A 17,696-nucleotide genomic window follows, 5' to 3' on the forward strand; every position below is an offset into this window, starting at 1 on the left:
ATAAATATTTACTGAATGAAGGAATGAAACTATCTCATTTACTTAAACAGCAGGCTTTTCTTTAATGTTCCTTAGTTTGCACCTTTTTTTAGGTTTTTTTTTTTTTTTTTTTTTTTTTGAGACGGAGTTTCACTCTTGTTACCCAAGCTGGAGTGCAATGGCACGATCTCAGCTCACCTCAACCTCCACCTCCTGGGTTCAGGCAATTCTCCTGCCTCAGCCTCCCGAGTAGCTGGGATTATGGGCACGCGCCACTATGCCCAGCTAATTTTTTGTATTTTTAGTAGAGACGGGGTTTCACCATGTTGACCAGGATGGTCTCGATCTCTTGACCTCGTGATCCACCTGCCTCAGCCTCCCAAAGTGCTGAGATTACAGGCTTGAGCCACCGTGTCCGGCCCAGGTCTTTTTTTTTTTTTTTTTTTTTGAGATATGGTCACTCTGTTGGCTGGAGTGCAAGGCTGTGATCTTAGCTCTTTGTAGCCTCCAACTCCTGGTCTCAAGCAATCCTCCCATCTCAGCCTCCATGGTAGCTGGGACTACAGGCATGCACCACCACACCTGGCCAATTTTTGTATTTTTTTTGTAGAAACAGAGTTTTGCCATGTTGCCCAGGCTTGTCTCAAACTCCTGAGCTGAAATGATCCGCCTGCCTGAGCCTCCCAAAGTGCTGGGATTACAGGTATGAGCCAGTGCACCGGCCTTTTTTTTTTCCAAAGACAGAGTCTTGGTCTGTTGCCCAGGCTAGAGTACACTGGCATGATCAGGGCTCACTGTAGCCTTGACCTCCTGGGCTCAAGCTATCCTCCTGCCTCAGTCCCTGCCTGCCTCACCCCCAACCCCACCTGTAGTAGCTGGGACTACAGGCATGGGCTACCAAGCCTGGCTAATTTCTGTATTTTTACTGTAGATGGTGTTTCACCATGTTGCCCATGCTGGTCTCAAACTCCTGGACTCCAGCAACCGGCCTGGCTTGGCCTCCCAACGTGCTGGGATTACAGGGATGAGCCACTGCACCTGGTTATTAGCTCTTAAGGGGAGCATGTTTTCTGTGTTATCTGTGTGATCTTCACATTAAATAGAAAGGATTTTACTATTCTTTTGGTTTTATCAAGAATTGACTTTCTGGTCTGTTGGCCAGTGAGCCAGGCACTACTGGTTACCTACCTGATAGTCTTCAGTATCCCTTCTTCTTTCATGCTCAAGAACCATAATTTTGTTCAGATATTGAGTAAGCAATAATGCACTTAGGGGAGGTGTTAAGATTGGTTTAAGCCTTTCATGTTAATTCTTTAGTCATCCCAGTGACTGGCATAGAATGGTCTCATCTCATTGGTTCTGGCCAATCAAAGAAAGTCTCCTTTAAACCTATTTTAATACCTCCCCTAAGCACATTATTGCTTTCTCAATATCTGAATAAAATTATAATTCCTAAGCATGAAAGAAGCAGGCATAGGGAAGACTATAAAGTAGTAACCAGTAGTGCCTGCCTCACTGGCCAACAGACCAGAAAGTTGATTCTTGACAAAACCAAAAGAATAGAATTCATTCTGTTTAATTGGAAGATTACACAGATGTCACAGAAAACATACTCCCCTTAAGGGCTAGCAGCCAATCAGAGTGGGAGATGGTTCTGTGAAGAGCCTCTTTTTGCCGCCACTCACATTTCCTGCTTTTGAATGTGGTAGTGTGAGTGCGATTCTAAAATCTATAGCAGCCAACTGGTAACCCTGAGGCAAAAAACAAGAGGATGGCCTAGACCTACGTCGTGGTCTTACTATTTAAGGATCATAGTTGAGTATTATGTTACTTGTAGCCACAAGCATACTGGTCACAGCCAGGAGTCATTGATTAGTAATAGATCTGTTCCAGCACAACCTTTGACAAACACATGGCTAACCTATAAATCTGTCCATTCACTCATGCATAAGGCACTGGATGTACTGTCCATTTTATGTTTTGATCAAGATCACCATACCTTGTCTGCACCTGTCATCAACTGAGCTTTCCCTAATTTTGTATTTAGGACAGATCTTGAGGAATATTTCCATATCCCAAACTGCCAAGGCAAACTTTGTATTGTTTTCTCACCTGTTAATGATATGAAATCAGGAATATTTTCACTGATCCTTCAGCAGAGTTTCAGTCATGCTTTCAATAGGAATAATTACTTAGTTTGGGAGGAATTTAATTGTCACTGAATTAATTGCTTCCCTTTTTCATGTATGTGGTGGTTTGGTATTGACATTTTACAACATGAGACCACATCTTCCTCTGCATCAGACCATTTTACAGTTTCAGATTGTTGCCATAAAACATTTATCGCCTCTATTTTAGTACCTTTATTAGGACATTTTTATGACTTTCTCTGCTACGTGATTATCGTTCCACTTCAGCCCATCATTAATTGCTGTGTGGTTAATACACATCGCAGCAAAAGCCTTTACATTGGGTCTTCAATCATCTAAACTGCACTAGCACAGTAAGTCGTTCCCTGTCCATGTGTATTGACTTTAATTTGCCAAATTATTACTATTAGCAATACTATTGCATGCAATAATTTTTACAGCTCAAATAAAACTAGTCTCATTGTTGAGCAGCTTCATTGGCCACTTGATGGTATGACAAGCTTCTAAGTTTATTGTTTCCTGAATTGATGCTAATGTATGCTAGGTCCTAATTCTGAGTCATAAAACCAATTCACATGAAGCCACATTAGTTACTAAGATATCTGGATTTATTTGATTGTTACTAAATTTCTCCACTTGCTTCATATCACTTGCCAGTGTCAAACATTTTTCTAGAAAATTCTGTTAAGTGGGCCGGGTGCGGTGGCTCACACTTCTAATGGCAGTACTTTGGGAGGCCGAGGTGGGTGGATCACGAGGTCGAGAGATTGAGACCGTCCTGGTCAACATGGTGAAACCCCGTCTCTACTAAAAATACAAAAATTAGCTGGGCATGGTGGCGCGTGCCTGTAATCCCAGCTACTCAGGAGGCTGAGGCAGGAGAATTGCCTGAACCCAGGAAGCGGAGGTTGCGGTGAGCCGAGATCGCACCATTGCACTCCAGCCTGGGTAACAAGAGCGAAACTCCGTCTCAAAAAAGAAAAGAAAATTCTGTTAAGTAGAATGTCCACATCAGTAAGACAGTGTAGTATGATCAAATTACAGAATGATTGATCTTCTGTACTCCTAACCGGTGTAACCTGTAGCCACTCTTTTTCAAACTACCCTTAGGTATTTGTGTTACTATTTAGCAAGGTACTCATGACCAAACCCTTCACCAAGTCAAATGTGCCATTTATTAGGTTTGTGAAATTTTTAGTATTCCCTGTACTTCTTGAATCCCTTTTTCTTTGCCAGTTACTATCTCTATGACCTTGGGCAAATTACTAAAATTTTCTGAGCTTTAGTTTCCTCATTCATAAAATAGAGATAGTAAGACTCACCCCACAGACTTGAGAGGATTGCATGAGGTTGAGTTTATCTGCAAAGGTGCTTTTTAAACTATGATCTGTCGTACAGTTGTTTGATAGAGTTGTTTAAATAATCTTGGTTAGGGCGGGGCATGGTGGCTCACACCTGTAATCCCAGCACTTTGGGAGGCTGAGGTGGGCAGATTACCTGAGGTCAGGAGTTTGAGACCAGCCTGGCCAACATGGTGAAACCCCATCTCTACAAAAAATACAAAAATTAGCCGGTTGTGGTGGCACGTGCCTGTAGTCCCAGCTACTCGGGATGCTGAGGCAGGAGAATCACTTGAACCTGGGAGGAGGAGGTTGCAATGAGCCGAGATTGCACCACTGCACTTCAACCTAGGTGACAGAGCGAGAATCTATCTCAATAATAATAATAATGACAATAATAATAATAAATAATCTTGGTTAGACTTCAAGCCACACTGTGACATTCTTTTACCTTGAGTTAAGTATAAACTACTTGGGACCATGTTTAAATAGAATAGTCTGTAAATTGAAGGCATCCCCAACTTTTTGTTGCAACTACTGGGATCAATAGGAAGGGGTGACATTTGTCTTACAAGGAGCCCATAGCTACATGTGGCTTCTTTCCTGTCTACTCAGAATAGGCTATGTGTGTCAGACCTAAGTCTTTTCCTACAAGGTGAGAATTTTCTTCCTTCAAGGTGAGAGAGTCAGGCTGTTGGCTGTGTATACTTGGGGAGAATTATAGCTGTGGTGATGTGTGGCTCAGTTTACTTGGTGACTTCTCTTCCTAGGCTGCTGCAGATCCTTCTAGGCCCTGGTCTTTTTTTTTTTTTTTTTTTCTTTTTGAGATGGAGTTTTACTCTTGTTACCCAGGCTGGAGTGCAGTGCAGTCACTCAATTATGGCTTACTGCAATCTCGGCTCATTGCAACCTCCGCATCCCAGGTTCAAGCAATTCTCCAGCCTCAGCCTCCCAAGTAGCTGGGACTACAGGTGCACGCCACCATGCCCAGCTAATTTTTTTGTATTTTTAGTAGAGACAGGGTTTCACCATGTTGATCAGGATGGTCTCGATCTCTTGACCTCGTGATCCACCTGCATCGGCCTCCCAAAGTGCTGGGATTATAGGCGTGAGCCACCATGCCCAGCCTCCTGGCCTTCTTTTTAGCTATTTTTTTCTAGGCAGAGTAAGTAGTTAGTAGCACATGCTGGCTCAGGAGTCAGGTAGACCTGGATTTGAGCCCAGACTTCACTGCCTGCTCATGAGAATAACAATAGTACCCACCTCAGAGGATTATTAATGCACATTAGATTAGAAAATGGCATAGGGTCTGGTAGCTAGTAAGCAGCCAATATTTATGTGTATATATGTGTGAATTTATGTATCTCCTCTGGAGAGAGTATAACTAGTAAACATGGAAAAGCTTCAAAGTCTTAAATTTTCTCATCATTGTTTATTGTCCCTGGTCTGTGAATTCTCTGCCTTCTCTCAGTGATAACCAAAAGTACCTTTCACTTCTTGCTTTGCTGTTTCTTTTTTCTTTTTCTTTCTTTTTTTTTTTATGGAGATGGAGTCTTGCTCTGTTGCCCGGGCTGAAGTGCAGTCACTCAATTATGGCTCACTGCAATCTCAGCCTCCCAGATTCAAGTGATTCTCCTGCCTCGGCCTCCTGAGTAACTGGGATTACAGGTGTACACCACCACACCTGGCTAATTGTTGTATTTTTAGTAGAGATGAGGTTTCACCGTGTTGGTCAGGCTGGTCTCGAACTCCTGACCTCAGGTGATCTACCTACCTTGGCTTTCCAAAGTGCTTGGATTACAAGCATGAGCCCCCACTCCTGGCCTTCTCTTTCATTCTTGTGGGTGGTTCTCACCAACCTTGTTTTATCCACGGATTGTTCCCCTTTTCTATGTGATACCAACTCCTTCCTCCATGAAGACCTCTTTTCTCAGGGCAGAGCTGACTTTTAAATTGGTTGGTTGAATGTTAGGTTTTGTGGGCTAGGTGTCCTTAAAATCATTTCTGGCAACCTCGAAATGGTCTGCCTTGAATCTCATGTCTTTTTTTTTTTTTTTTTTTTGAGACGGAGTTTCGCTCTTGTTACCCAGGCTGGAGTGCAATGGCGCGATCTCGGCTCACCGCAACCTCCGCCCCCTGGGTTCAGGCAATTCTCCTGTCTCAGCCTCCTGAGTAGCTGGGATTACAGGCACGCGCCACCACGCCCAGCTAATTTTTTTGTATTTTTAGTAGAGACGGGGTTTCACCATGTTGACCAGGATGGTCTTGATCTCTTGACCTCATGATCCACCCGCCTCGGCCTCCCAAAGTGCTGGGATTACAGACTTGAGCCACCGCGCCCGGCCTTGAATCTCATGTCCTTATGTTATGGGGAATGACAGCCTTTTCTCCCTTCTTTCCTTTTCATTGTGTTGGAAAGTGTCCTTCCAGTTTCTATTTGCAAGTCTTCATTTGAGTAAATTCCGATTCTTCATCTACTTCAAATATATTGAATCATCATCTGCTTCAAAAATGTAATGAAAACTGGCCAGGTGTGGTGGCTTACACTTGCAATCCCAGCATTTTGGGAGGCCGAGCCAGGCAGATCACCTGAGTCAGGAGTTCGAGACCAGCCTGACCAACAAGGCAAAACACCGTCTCTACTAAAAATACAAAAATTAGCTGGGTGTGGTGGTACATACCTATAATTCCAGCTACTCAGGAGGCTGAGGCAAAAGAGTCACTTGAACCAGGGAGGTGGAGGTTGCAGTGAGCCTAGATTGCACCACTGCACTCCAACCTGGGCAACAGAGCAAGGCTCCTAAATATATATATATATATATATATACACACACACACACACACACACACATATATATATATATATATATATATATATGTATGTATAGATATTTATAGATATAAATGAAAACCTTTAAATGCATAAAAAGAGTATGAAGAAAAATACAACACACACCCTGGTACCCACCCCTCGGTTAACCACCTTCATTTTTCTCAGAAGTCAGCACCTATTAGAACCTGACAGCCAGTCTGGCCCGTCTTTCACTGGCGTGTGTTCACCCAGTCCTGGTGTGCATGTGTGTCACTCCTGTTAGGCCATCAACTTCAAGTCAGCTCTTTGACATGAGTTAAAATTAAACTTCCTGATTTGACGATCGTTTAAAGAATTCTCAAAACATCCAGTATTTATGCAATCTTGATGTACACATGGTCTCTAAGGAGGAAAACAGTAATAACCACAGACTCCCGTGCAGTATATTAGATGACAGATCTTTCTTACACAGCTGTCTGTTTGTTCTTGATAGCGAATCTCCTGAGGTGGTACTGCAGGTGGTAGATCAGGTTCCCTTTTACAAAGGGAGTTTATTTATAACATTTGTCATAAATTTGTCATAAATAAGAAGTAACTTCCTGGGCATGGTGGCTCATGCCTATAATCCCAGCAGTTTGGGAGGCTCAGGTGAGAGGATCACTTGAGGCCAGGAGTCTGAGACTAGTGAGACCTTTGTCTCTCCAAAGAAAAACAAAGCTGGGTATGGTGGTATATGCCTGTGGTCCCAGCTACTCAGAAGGCTGAGGTGGAAGGATTGCTTGCTTCTCTTCTGCACTCCATCACTCCACCCTGGGTGACAGAACAAGGCCCTGACTCTTAAAAGAACCATATAAATACACAGTGAAAAACAAAACAGCCTTATTAAATTTGGAACCAGATCTTGTTGCTAGCAAATATATTGATTCTAAGACTGCTCTCATGGTCTTAAAGACAGAGTAGCACCTAACTTAGACTTTCTCCTCAAGGCTAGCAGATCTTATAACAATAAATGGGGAACAACTTTTTTGTTTTGGGACTTAACGTTTAATGCTACATATGTGGATGACCTAAAATTATCTCCTTTCCTGCCAGGAGTTTATGTCCTACTGTAAGTGATAACAAATCAACTCTCAAATCTCAGTGGGTTAACACAGTAAAGGTTTATCTCCTGTTCATGCTACATGTCTAAAATAGGGGTGGGGTAAGGGCAGAGGGCAGGCTCCTAGACATAGCCACTGCTGCTTCACATAGTCACTCCCTAGGCTGAGGGAGGCTCCACCATCTTGCCAGTCATCATGATAGAAGAGAGGCTATAGGTCAGGTATGGTGGCTCGCACCTGTAATCCCAACAATTTGGGAAGCCGAGTGGGAGGATTGCTTGAGCCCAGGAGTTCAAGACCAGCCTGAGCAACATGTGAAACCTTGTGTCTACAAAAAGTAATAAAATTAGCCAGGCATGGTGGTGTACACCTATAGTCTCAGCTACTTGAGAGGCTGTGGTGGGAGGATCACTTGAGCCCGGGAGGTCAAGGCTGCAGTGAGCCATGATTGTACCATTGCACTCCAGCCTGGGTGACAGAAACTCTGTCTCAAAAAAGAAAAAAAAAAGAAGAGCATTATAGAGAAATGACACCTATTTTCTACTTTGCTTGGAAGTAATTGCCTCATTTCTCTTCTCAACCCATTTGCCAGAACTAGTCATATGGCCTCACCTTAGTGCATGGGGGCCAGGAAGTGTACAAGAGCACATGGGATATTTGGTGACTGTTTCTGTCTCTGCTACATCTGTCTCTGTGATATCAGCCTGGTCTGGATGCATCTAGATGAAGAATGGATGTGGGCAGCTTTTGTTTGAAGAAGCTAATGATTATGTATGGAGTAGTTTGTAACATTATTAATAATTATAATAAGCAAATGCAGGTGGTCAGATACGTCAGACGATTCCTTGGTAATTGTGTCTTCTTTCTTGAAGTTTCATTAAAGAACGATCAAAAGTCAACACAGTTCCTCTGAAGAATAAGAAGGCCTCCAGTTTTCATGAGTTTGCACGGAATACCAGTGATGCTTGGGACATTGGAGATGATGAGGAAGAGGACTTTTCCTCGCCTTCTTTCCAAACTCTGAACTCAAAAGTTGCTTTGGCAACTGCAGCCCAAGTTCTAGAAAACCACAGCAAGCTGAGGGTAAAACCAGAACGGTCCCAGTCAACGACGTCGGACGTTCCTGCCAACTACAAGGTCATAAAGTCCAGCAGTGATGCCCAGCTGTCCAGAAACTCTAGTAAGTCCCTTCTGCTCCCTTCACAGCCTCAGCCTTCTCAGCAGCATGCATTTTAAATAAAAGTGATTTTTCTTTGGGGCCTTACTCAGATACTGCATTGGGTGGTAAATAAACTCAAGCCCGAGATAGGACATCATTAAGCCTGTGTGGTCACAAGCTATACTTGCCCCTCCCACAATGGTGGCTGCCTCGGCTGGTGACCTGGGCCTTCACTTTCTGACACCCAAGTGTTGTTTGCCCTTCTCCTCTTTTCTTCCTTTTTTCTCCTGTCCTGGAGTCTAAAACTTCTCTGGTCTGATTGCTTCACATCACTTTAGGCCTGGTCAGGTTTAGAAATATTAACTAATGTATTTAAAGCTGTTAGTGGCTGTATTTCACAAATGTTTGGCACTGTGGTTTGACTTTCTCAGCCCTGGGGAACAGCCGCTAGCACAAGGTTGTCTTTTCCTGTTCCTGAGGGAGGGAGCAGCATGTGCTTGAAGGCCCCAGGTCCCAGCTTCCTGACCATCAGGCAGGTCCCATCTGGTTGGTAGGGTGGAAGCAGAGGCCTCTCTGTTTTGTTTTCTTTTCAGGAAACTGGCCGCAGTAACGGTTGATGTGATCGTGGTTTTATTAGACCATTGGGGACTCTCAGTGTGTTGCTTTAAATATCCATGGTTGTGTTAAATATTGCCCTTATGGGTTTTATGAAAGTACGTTGGAAGCTGTAGAGGGAAGCTTTGTCACTGCAGCAAACGTTAAAGTGGCGAGCTGGTAAAGGATGAAAAGGAAGTAGAAGAACATCAGAGCCCCAGAGTGTATCCTGGAACTTTTTTTCCTGACCGTAAGGCCTTTGCAATCATTCCACAGTTATTTTCCATCACTGATTTGGGCTCTAGCCTGAACCTTCAGTGCCATGTCCAGATAGGCATTCAGTGTTACTGGACAAGGTGGCCACAGCTGCAGGCTGTGGAAGGTAAGTCCTTCCTGCCCTACACACTGTGATGGAGGGTCTCCAGATGTTCCCAGTGTGAGGAAGGCCCCCACCGTGATCCATGAGGAGCTGCCCTGTACAACCAGGACCTCTCCCTGCCCAGAGCATTCTCCCTGAGGAGGTTTTCTCCGGCAGGCATCTGTCTGTAAATAGCTAATAGCAGAGAGGTACATCTTTCTCAGCTGTATAGTGTATGCCAGCATTTTCTAGTCCCCTTGTTACACTCTGTGTCCCAGCCAACTGCCTTGTGGAAGTTGTTTTTGTAAACCTTCTAGTAATGCTGGTTGGTTGATATTGACTATTTACTTTTTGTTGTGACTACTACTTTTTAAGGCCCAGCTGTGTAAAGAATATGAAACAATCATGTAACAACAGGTAGAATTAAAAACTGAGTTTTGCTTGTGGTAATAAAAGTTTTAGAGTCAGGCATACCTAAGGTGGCATCTCACTTCTCACTTGCAAATTACTTAACCTCCCTGAGCTACAGTTTCTTGTCTGTAAAATAGTTATACATTCCTACCACATGTTCTAAGGATCCAGTGAGAGATCACATGTAAAAGTGACCTACATGCCTTATACATAGGGAGCACTCAAGGTATGTTAGCCCTGTACTGCTTATTCCTTCTACGCACCATCTAGTCGAGAAATGTCAAGAACCAGACAGAGTTCAGCTTGAGTCTTTGTTTGTTATTTCAGTCATATTCTGGCAGAATTAAGAACTGGTTCATTTTGGTGGGAAATGTAGGAGCCCAAAGGCACCGCAGCCACCAAAGGCAGGATTGCCTTAGGCCAGAGCTTCTTACCACTGTGCAGGGCACACTGGTGGGCCAAGAACCAGTTACAAGTAGTGCAGGAATATTGATCCTCTTAGTCCTTGGAGTAGCCAGGGGTTCTGGGGCTTATGGAGAGCAACCACCTCCATTTATTGCAGTCTTAGGCTTTGCGGTGTTATCTGCAGCGTCGTCATTCCTTATGTGCTCTGTGATGTGGAACGGGAAGGAAAACACTGCGTTAGACTAAACTAGACTCACTGTTTGGCACCAAGAAAAGTTCCAAGTTGGGGTAGAAAGAAAACATTTGATTTTCCTTTAGAGTCACCAAAAAAGTTCTCAAAAGTTGCTGCAGCATCTTGAGTCTCCATTAGCACCTAAGGTGCCTTGGTGCGCTGGATATAAATGCAGCCCTTCCTCTGGGTAGTGAGTGGAGCGTGGCTGGGTTCTGGCCCCTTGCTGCTCCTTAGCTGGGCACCTCAGGCAGTGCACACAGCCAGCCACGGCCTTGGGGAGGAGACATGATGCTGAACCGTTAGGTCTAAGGCTTCTCAGAATCCATGCTCCTTACACAGCCTGTTCTCTTTCTTTGTCAAATGATCTCAGGTGATACATGCCTGAGGAACCCACTCCACAAACAGCAATCACTCCCTCTCCGGCCCATCATCCCCCTCGTTGCCCGGATCTCGGATCAGAACGCTTCTGGGGCCCCCCCAATGACTGTCCGGGAGAAAACCCGCCTAGAAAAATTCCGTCAGCTTCTCTCCAGCCACAACACTGACTTAGGTGAGTCCTTGTGAGTCCAGGCAAGGTAGGAGCTTTTGGTGACTGGTATTCTTATAGCCTTGGAAGCTACTGCTCTTTATTCTTCCTTCTTTTACTTTTCTAGCTTCTCCTGACCTGGTGCCCATTGCAGTAACGTGCAGGTATTAAGTCAGACGTATGTTACTAGAGATTTTGGACCAAATATAGGTGGCACTGGTTTCTGTAGCCTATAGACCATAGTGCAACTATTCTGACTTTGGCTTCCCATACCTCAAGGTGACTCTTACTGAAGCCTGCACCCACTGGTCTTTCCTTTCTCCTCTAACTCTCATCTCCGAGCTGACAGGGCCACTACTGCAAGGCCATGTCCTTGGCACTTGGCTGCTCAGGGTTGTTTTGGGCTTTTCCCTGTGCTTAAGGGTAGCAGGTAGAGGTGGTGCTGTTCTTACATGAATGGAAGGAGACATCAGGCAGTGCTGGATGCAGTTTGCTTTAGGGCATTTGTGGAGCGTTAACCTAACAAGGCTGTTTTCTGTTTACAGATGAACTGAGGAAGTGTAGCTGGCCAGGGGTTCCCAGGGAGGTTCGACCTGTAACCTGGAGACTTCTGTCGGTGAGTTCTGCCCGCTGTGTAGAGAAATGTGAGCCTCACATGGCCCTTCTTGCGTGATGAGGTTAGTCTGGACACACTGGTCTTACTCCATAGACTTCTCTGGTCCTTGGATATGACAGCACTGTGGGACTATAGTCCTATTTCTGTGCATAAAGAAACACATTCTTGAGAGTTTATTCACACACACGTACAGGCACACAGACCTGTACCAATAGTCATGGTCCCACGTTCTTAACAGTGAGGAACAAGAATAGAGTGAGATAGGGTGATCCCAGCACTTGCTTTAAGCAAGCTCCAGCATTCCCTGTGCTTCACTCCTGTTTCAGTCAGATTAACCAAAGTGTTGAAACCCACTTTGAACTGTGAAGAGTTGATAAATGGGCCTCTCTTGGAAGCCTTACTAGTCCTGTTTTCACCAAGTACAGAGAGAGCACTGTGCCAGTCGCTATGATAGGAACACTTGGGTTTCCTGAGCCTGTAAAGTTCATTCATTCATCTAGGGAAGATTTATGGAGGGCCTGCTGTTTGCCAGGCATGGTGCCAGGTGCTTTGAGCAGATACAAAAATGAATAAACCACAGTCCCTGCTCTCCAGGCACTCACTGCGGAATGCATTACATGTTTTCAAGAAGAAGGGTCTGTCTCCTGACTGCTCGCCCCACCCCTACTCTTGCAACCATGTAATCATGGCCTCCGCCACTTCTAATAAGTTTGAATGCTATTCAGAGTAGATTTGGTGAGAACGGAAGGGAAACAGAAAACATAAGAATGAGAGTGGGATCTAGACCAGGGATAAGAATGAAAGTTGGCCTGGAGTTTTGGCTAGGCAGGGAGCTACTGCCAGAAGTTCTGTCTGGGCGTTGTAGCTGTTATGTCACAGATTCCATTCAGCTGCTTCCTAAGCTGGTAATTCTGAAAGTTACACTGGAAAAGAATGTAACTGGCACCAGCTTAACTTGGCACATGGCTGAGATGTGCTGTAGAGGTTGCTATATCTCTACAGTTCTCAGAAGTACAGCCCTGCACACATGCAGCCCTCTGAGGCCATGACTTGAGGCCAGCTCCCTCCCACTGACCTACATTCACTCTTGTACTGTGCCAGCTCCGGGAGCTGAGGAGTGCTCACCAGTGGCACAAGCTCCAGCACAGTGCAGGGCCAAGGGAGTCAGTAATCCTGGGAAAGCTGGCCTTGCTTCATCTGCTCACATGTGGATCTCATTGAATGAGGAGAGGGCAAACACTGGGTGGCCAGAACCAAAAAGGGATTTAACCTTGGCAGTTTTCCTTCTTGTTAGTTTCCAAACCACACCACTGCATAGACTAAAATAAGTTAAGGGTTTATCCAACCATTGTCTCTCCCCATCTGACCAGCAGTCTTATCTATAGGGCTATCTCCCAGCAAACACTGAGAGGAGGAAGTTGACCCTGCAGCGGAAGCGGGAGGAATATTTTGGCTTCATTGAACAGTATTATGACTCTCGAAACGAGGAACATCACCAGGATACCTACAGACAGGTACAGTCATCCCCTGCTGCCTTTTCGCTTACCAGTCTTACTCTTTACGTGTGTCTCACGGTAGCGCTGTGTCTTCAGGCTGTGGTGTACTGGTTAGGAGTTAAATTTATCCTCAAAACCTTTTCCCCTCTTTTCATTCAGCAGCTCTGGTTTTAGTCATTTTAAATAGATGTTTTTGGCACTAGTCAGTGGCAGTGCTTCTCAAACTTTAATGAACATACACATCACCCAAGATCTTGATAAGATCTCACCTAGAGATTATGAGAAAATGCAGATTCTGAGTCAATGGGTCTCGGGTAAAGTCTGCAGTTCTGATGTGCTCCCTGGCGACGCTGCTGCTGCCGGTCTACCAAGCACACTGTGAGTAGTAAGAATTATTGAGCATGGAGAGAAAAGAAAACCTCACTTAGCAACGGTCCAGTCCCTCTGGACTGTGACATCAGTATTCTTTCTGGCAGCTGCAGTGCTGGTTCAGCACCTGTGACTGTAGGAGCTGTATCTGTCAGTAGTCTTGTCAGGAAGTCTTCCGTCATTGCCCATAGCGGTCCTCATGGTCTGTGGAGAGCTTTGCTCCCAGCATCACATGTAGAGGGAGGAGACGAGTAGGCCAGGGGTTGCAGAAAGTGGAAGGTGGGCAGCTATCTACAACAAGCCTCAAGAACTGAAGTAGCCTCTGTTGCTGCTGCTGCTGCTCCTGCTGCTGCCACTGCCACAGTCTTTTGCATAGTTAGACTGAGCATTGGGAAATCTCCGAGTTGAAATGGACCATACTGATGTCTTAGGTGACAGAAGTAAGAACTTTCAGCCTCGGTTACTAAAGGGCAACTCCTTTTGGTCCGTCCCCACTTCTTTTTTTTTTTTTTTTTGAGATGGAGTCTCGCTCTGTTGCCCAGGCTAGAGTGCAGTGGTACGATCTTGGCTCACTGCAGCCTCCGCCTCCCGGGTTCAAGTGATTCTCCTGCCTCAGCTTCCCGAGTAGCCAGGATTACAGGCATGTGCCACCATGCTCAGCTAATTCTTATATTTTTAGTGGAGACAGGGTTTCACTATGTTAGCTAGGCTGGTCTCAAACTCCTGACCTCAAGTGATCCACCCACCTCAGCCTCCTAAAGTGCTGGGATTACAGGCATGAGCCACTGCCCCTGGCCCTTCCCCACTTCTTACATGTCATGACTTCATAAACAAGTCCTTCTCTGGTTCCCTGTTTCAGGACATTTTTGCAGCTTTCTGAGCTCTTTTAGTTCTTAGAAACTGTTGATGAGTAAGATTCTAAAAGAAGGGTATCTACTTGGATCATACCTGCTGCATACATGCCCAGCCCAGATTGAAACAGACTTCAGAGCAATAAGAAAAAGCCCTTAGGCTGTGAAGCCTATTGCCATTTGACTTAAGTGGTTTCTATTGAGAGGTCTTCTTACTGTTCAAGATGCTACTGCTATCATGGAAATATGTTCCACATGGGCAGGTAGGTATAACTAGATTTTTTTCCGTGTCAGTCACGTCTTTCTGAAGATAAATTGAGCTCTCTTAATACTTTGATTCCCGTTTCTTTAAAAAAAAATTAACAACTGGCCAGGCGTGGTGACTCATGCCTGTAATCCCAGCACTTTGGGAGGCTGAGGCAAGCAGATCACCTGAGGTTCACCTCAGGTGTTCAAGACCAGCCTGGACAACATGAAACCCCATCTCTACTAAAATACAAAAAATAGTCAGGCATGATGGTGGGTGCCTGTAATCCCAGCTACTCAGGAGGCTGAGACAGGAGAATCGCCTGAACCCGGGAGACGGTGGTTGCAGTGAGCCGAGATCGCACCACTGCATTCCAGCCTGGGCGGCTGAGTGAGACTCCGTCTCAAAAAAAAAAAAAAAAAAAAAAAAAAACAACAACTTGTCAAAAGAACAAACTGGCGTTTGTGTTTTTGGACGTGCCTTCTGTTTTTCAGATTCACATTGACATTCCAAGGACGAATCCTCTTATTCCGCTGTTCCAGCAACCACTTGTACAAGAGGTGAGGGAATTACTTAATGTTCTTTGGTGCTTCTCCCCACATAGTTCTGTGGTACCTGTTTACAGGTTTGCAGCTAATCCTAATAATACCCCATGTTCATATATGCAGCTTTGGTTCATTCAGAGCATGGTTTCATGCATTCTCATTTGATCTTCATAACAAACCTGTGAGCGGAGTAACATTCTGAAAGGCTGAGAAACTTGCTCAGCATCTTGAGGCTACCTGGTGGCAGGATGAAAAACCCACGTCTTAGCATTCCTATTCCTGTATTTGCTCTACTTTATCAAGTAGTGATTTTGTAAATTGTGGTAAAATATACATAATATAAAAGTTACTGTCTTAACTATTTTTTAGTGTACAGCTCAGTGGCATTAGGTACAGTCACATTGTTGTATGACCATCATCACCATCCACTTCCAGAACATTCTTCATCTTCCCAAACTGAAACTCTGTACCCATTAAATATTAACTCCCTTCCCCAGCAGACTCCATTCGATTTGTCTCTAAGAATTTGGCTACTCCAGGTACCTCAAATAAGTGGAATCATACAATATCTGTCCTTTTGTGACTTTGTGACTGGCCCGTTTCACTTAGCATAATGTCATTAAGGTTCATCCCTTTTGTTGCATGTGTCCATTTCCTTCCTTTTTAAAGGCTGAATAGTATTCCATTGTACATATGTAACACATACTGTTGAGCCATTCATCGGTCAGTGGACACGTGGGTTGCTTTTGCCTTTTGGCTGTTGTGAGTAATGCTGCTGCTAGTATGGGTATGTGACTATCTGTTTGCGTCCCTGTTTTAAATTCTTTTGGGTATATATTCAGAAGTGGAATTAATAATTATATTTTGAGACCTAACAAGTTAATGAAGTACATGGAAAGTGTCAGTGGGACTATTATGTTTTGACCCAAGCAGTAACTATAAACTTGAGATTAAGGATTTCCTTTGCAGCTTTACAGTAGCCAGAACACTGTTAGTACTCTTTGAATCGATCTTTCAGTTCTCAGAGAGGGATGGTGGTTAAAATGCTGAAAATAATTTCCATTTGACTTTGGGTTATATTGATAATTTTGTTTAAATATAGATGTCTCCACTGATGGGGTCCCTCATGACTTACCCGTTGCATAAAGAAGATTTTGAGAGTAACACTGTTATTTTACCTGTAAGATTCAGCTCAAAGGAAGCTAAAAAGCCATTCACGATCCCTTTATCCTCCCATACCATTTTCCGTGGCTCAGCCCTGCTTATTTCTCATTTTAACTTGGAGATTTTCAGATACTTTTCTTTTACCTGTGCATGCTTACTCTAAATTTGGAGATGGGGAAAGTAGTCAGTTTAAAAGGCTTCTCAGGCCGGGCGCAGTGGCTCACACCTGTAATCCCAGCATTTGGGGAAGCCGAGGTGGGCAGATCACCTGAGTTCAGGAGTTCGAGACCAGCCTAACCAACATAGAGGAACCCCCTTCTCTACTGAAAATACAAAATTAGCTGGGTGTTATTGTGGGATCCTGTAATCCCAGCTACTCAGGAGGCTGAGGCAGGAGAATCGCTTGAACACGGGAGGCAGAGGTTGTGGTGAGATGAGATCGCACCATTGCACTCCAGCCTGGGCAACAAGAGTGAAACTTCATCTCAAAAATAAAAAACAAAAGGCTTCTCAGCCAGGCATGGTGACTAACTCCTATAATCCTAGCACTTTGGGAAACCAAGGCCAGAGGGATTGCTTGAGCCCAGGAGTTTGAGACCAGTCTGGGTAACATAGTGAGACCCTGTCTCAAAAAAAATTTACAAAATTAGCCAGGCATGATGGTGTGTGCCTGCAGTCCCACAGCTACTCAGGAGGCTGAGGTGGGAGGATCTCATGAGCCCTGGTGGTCGAAGCTGCAATGAGCCATGATTATGCCACTGCATTCCAGCCTGGGTTTTTGAGACACTGTCTCCAAAAAAAAAAAAGATGGGGCGGGGGTGGCTTCTCTTAGTAGTGCATCCTGAATACAAACATGGGAACTCAAACTTTATTCTTCCCATTTTCCCTGAATTACCTTTTCATCTAGCAGGCTACAGTCATCTTTAAATTTTTTTTAATTTTAATTTTTTTAAGAGACAGGGTCTCACTCTGTCACTCGAGCTAGAGTGCAATGGCATGATCATAGCTCACTGCAGCCTCTACCTCCTGGGCTCAAGCAGTCCTCCTGCCTCAGCTTCCCAAGTAGCTGGGGCTACAATCATACACCACCACACCTGGGTAATTTTTTCTAATAATTTTTTGTAGAGGTGAGGTCTTGCTCGTTGCCCAGGACTGGTTTTGAACCCCTGGCTTCAAGCAATCTTCCCGTTTCTGCCTCTCAAAATGCTGGAATTACAAGTCGTGAGCCACCATTCAGTCTTCAGTTGTCTTAAACAGAGTAAAAATGCCAACCAAGGAACAAGGAACGAAGTAACACTGAATACAAAAAGGCTTGCTTTGAAAACCTGAAAGATACTTGAGA

General features: G+C 44.5%; 1 protein-coding gene across 1 annotated transcript in view; it reads left to right on the forward strand.

The window, feature by feature from the left end:
• Positions 1-17,696, forward strand: part of TBC1D22B (TBC1 domain family member 22B) — an 80,670-nt gene that overhangs the window by 17,268 nt on the left and 45,706 nt on the right. Inside the window, exons 3-7 of the mRNA XM_039467682.2 lie at positions 8,254-8,561; positions 10,911-11,090; positions 11,612-11,682; positions 13,068-13,196; positions 15,140-15,205. Coding sequence (XP_039323616.1) covers positions 8,254-8,561; positions 10,911-11,090; positions 11,612-11,682; positions 13,068-13,196; positions 15,140-15,205 — 754 coding nt within the window. The remainder of the gene's footprint in view (positions 1-8,253; positions 8,562-10,910; positions 11,091-11,611; positions 11,683-13,067; positions 13,197-15,139; positions 15,206-17,696) is intronic.

Source organism: Saimiri boliviensis, chromosome 4 (genome assembly GCF_048565385.1).
Source record: "Saimiri boliviensis isolate mSaiBol1 chromosome 4, mSaiBol1.pri, whole genome shotgun sequence".
Lineage (NCBI taxonomy): Eukaryota > Metazoa > Chordata > Mammalia > Primates > Cebidae > Saimiri > Saimiri boliviensis.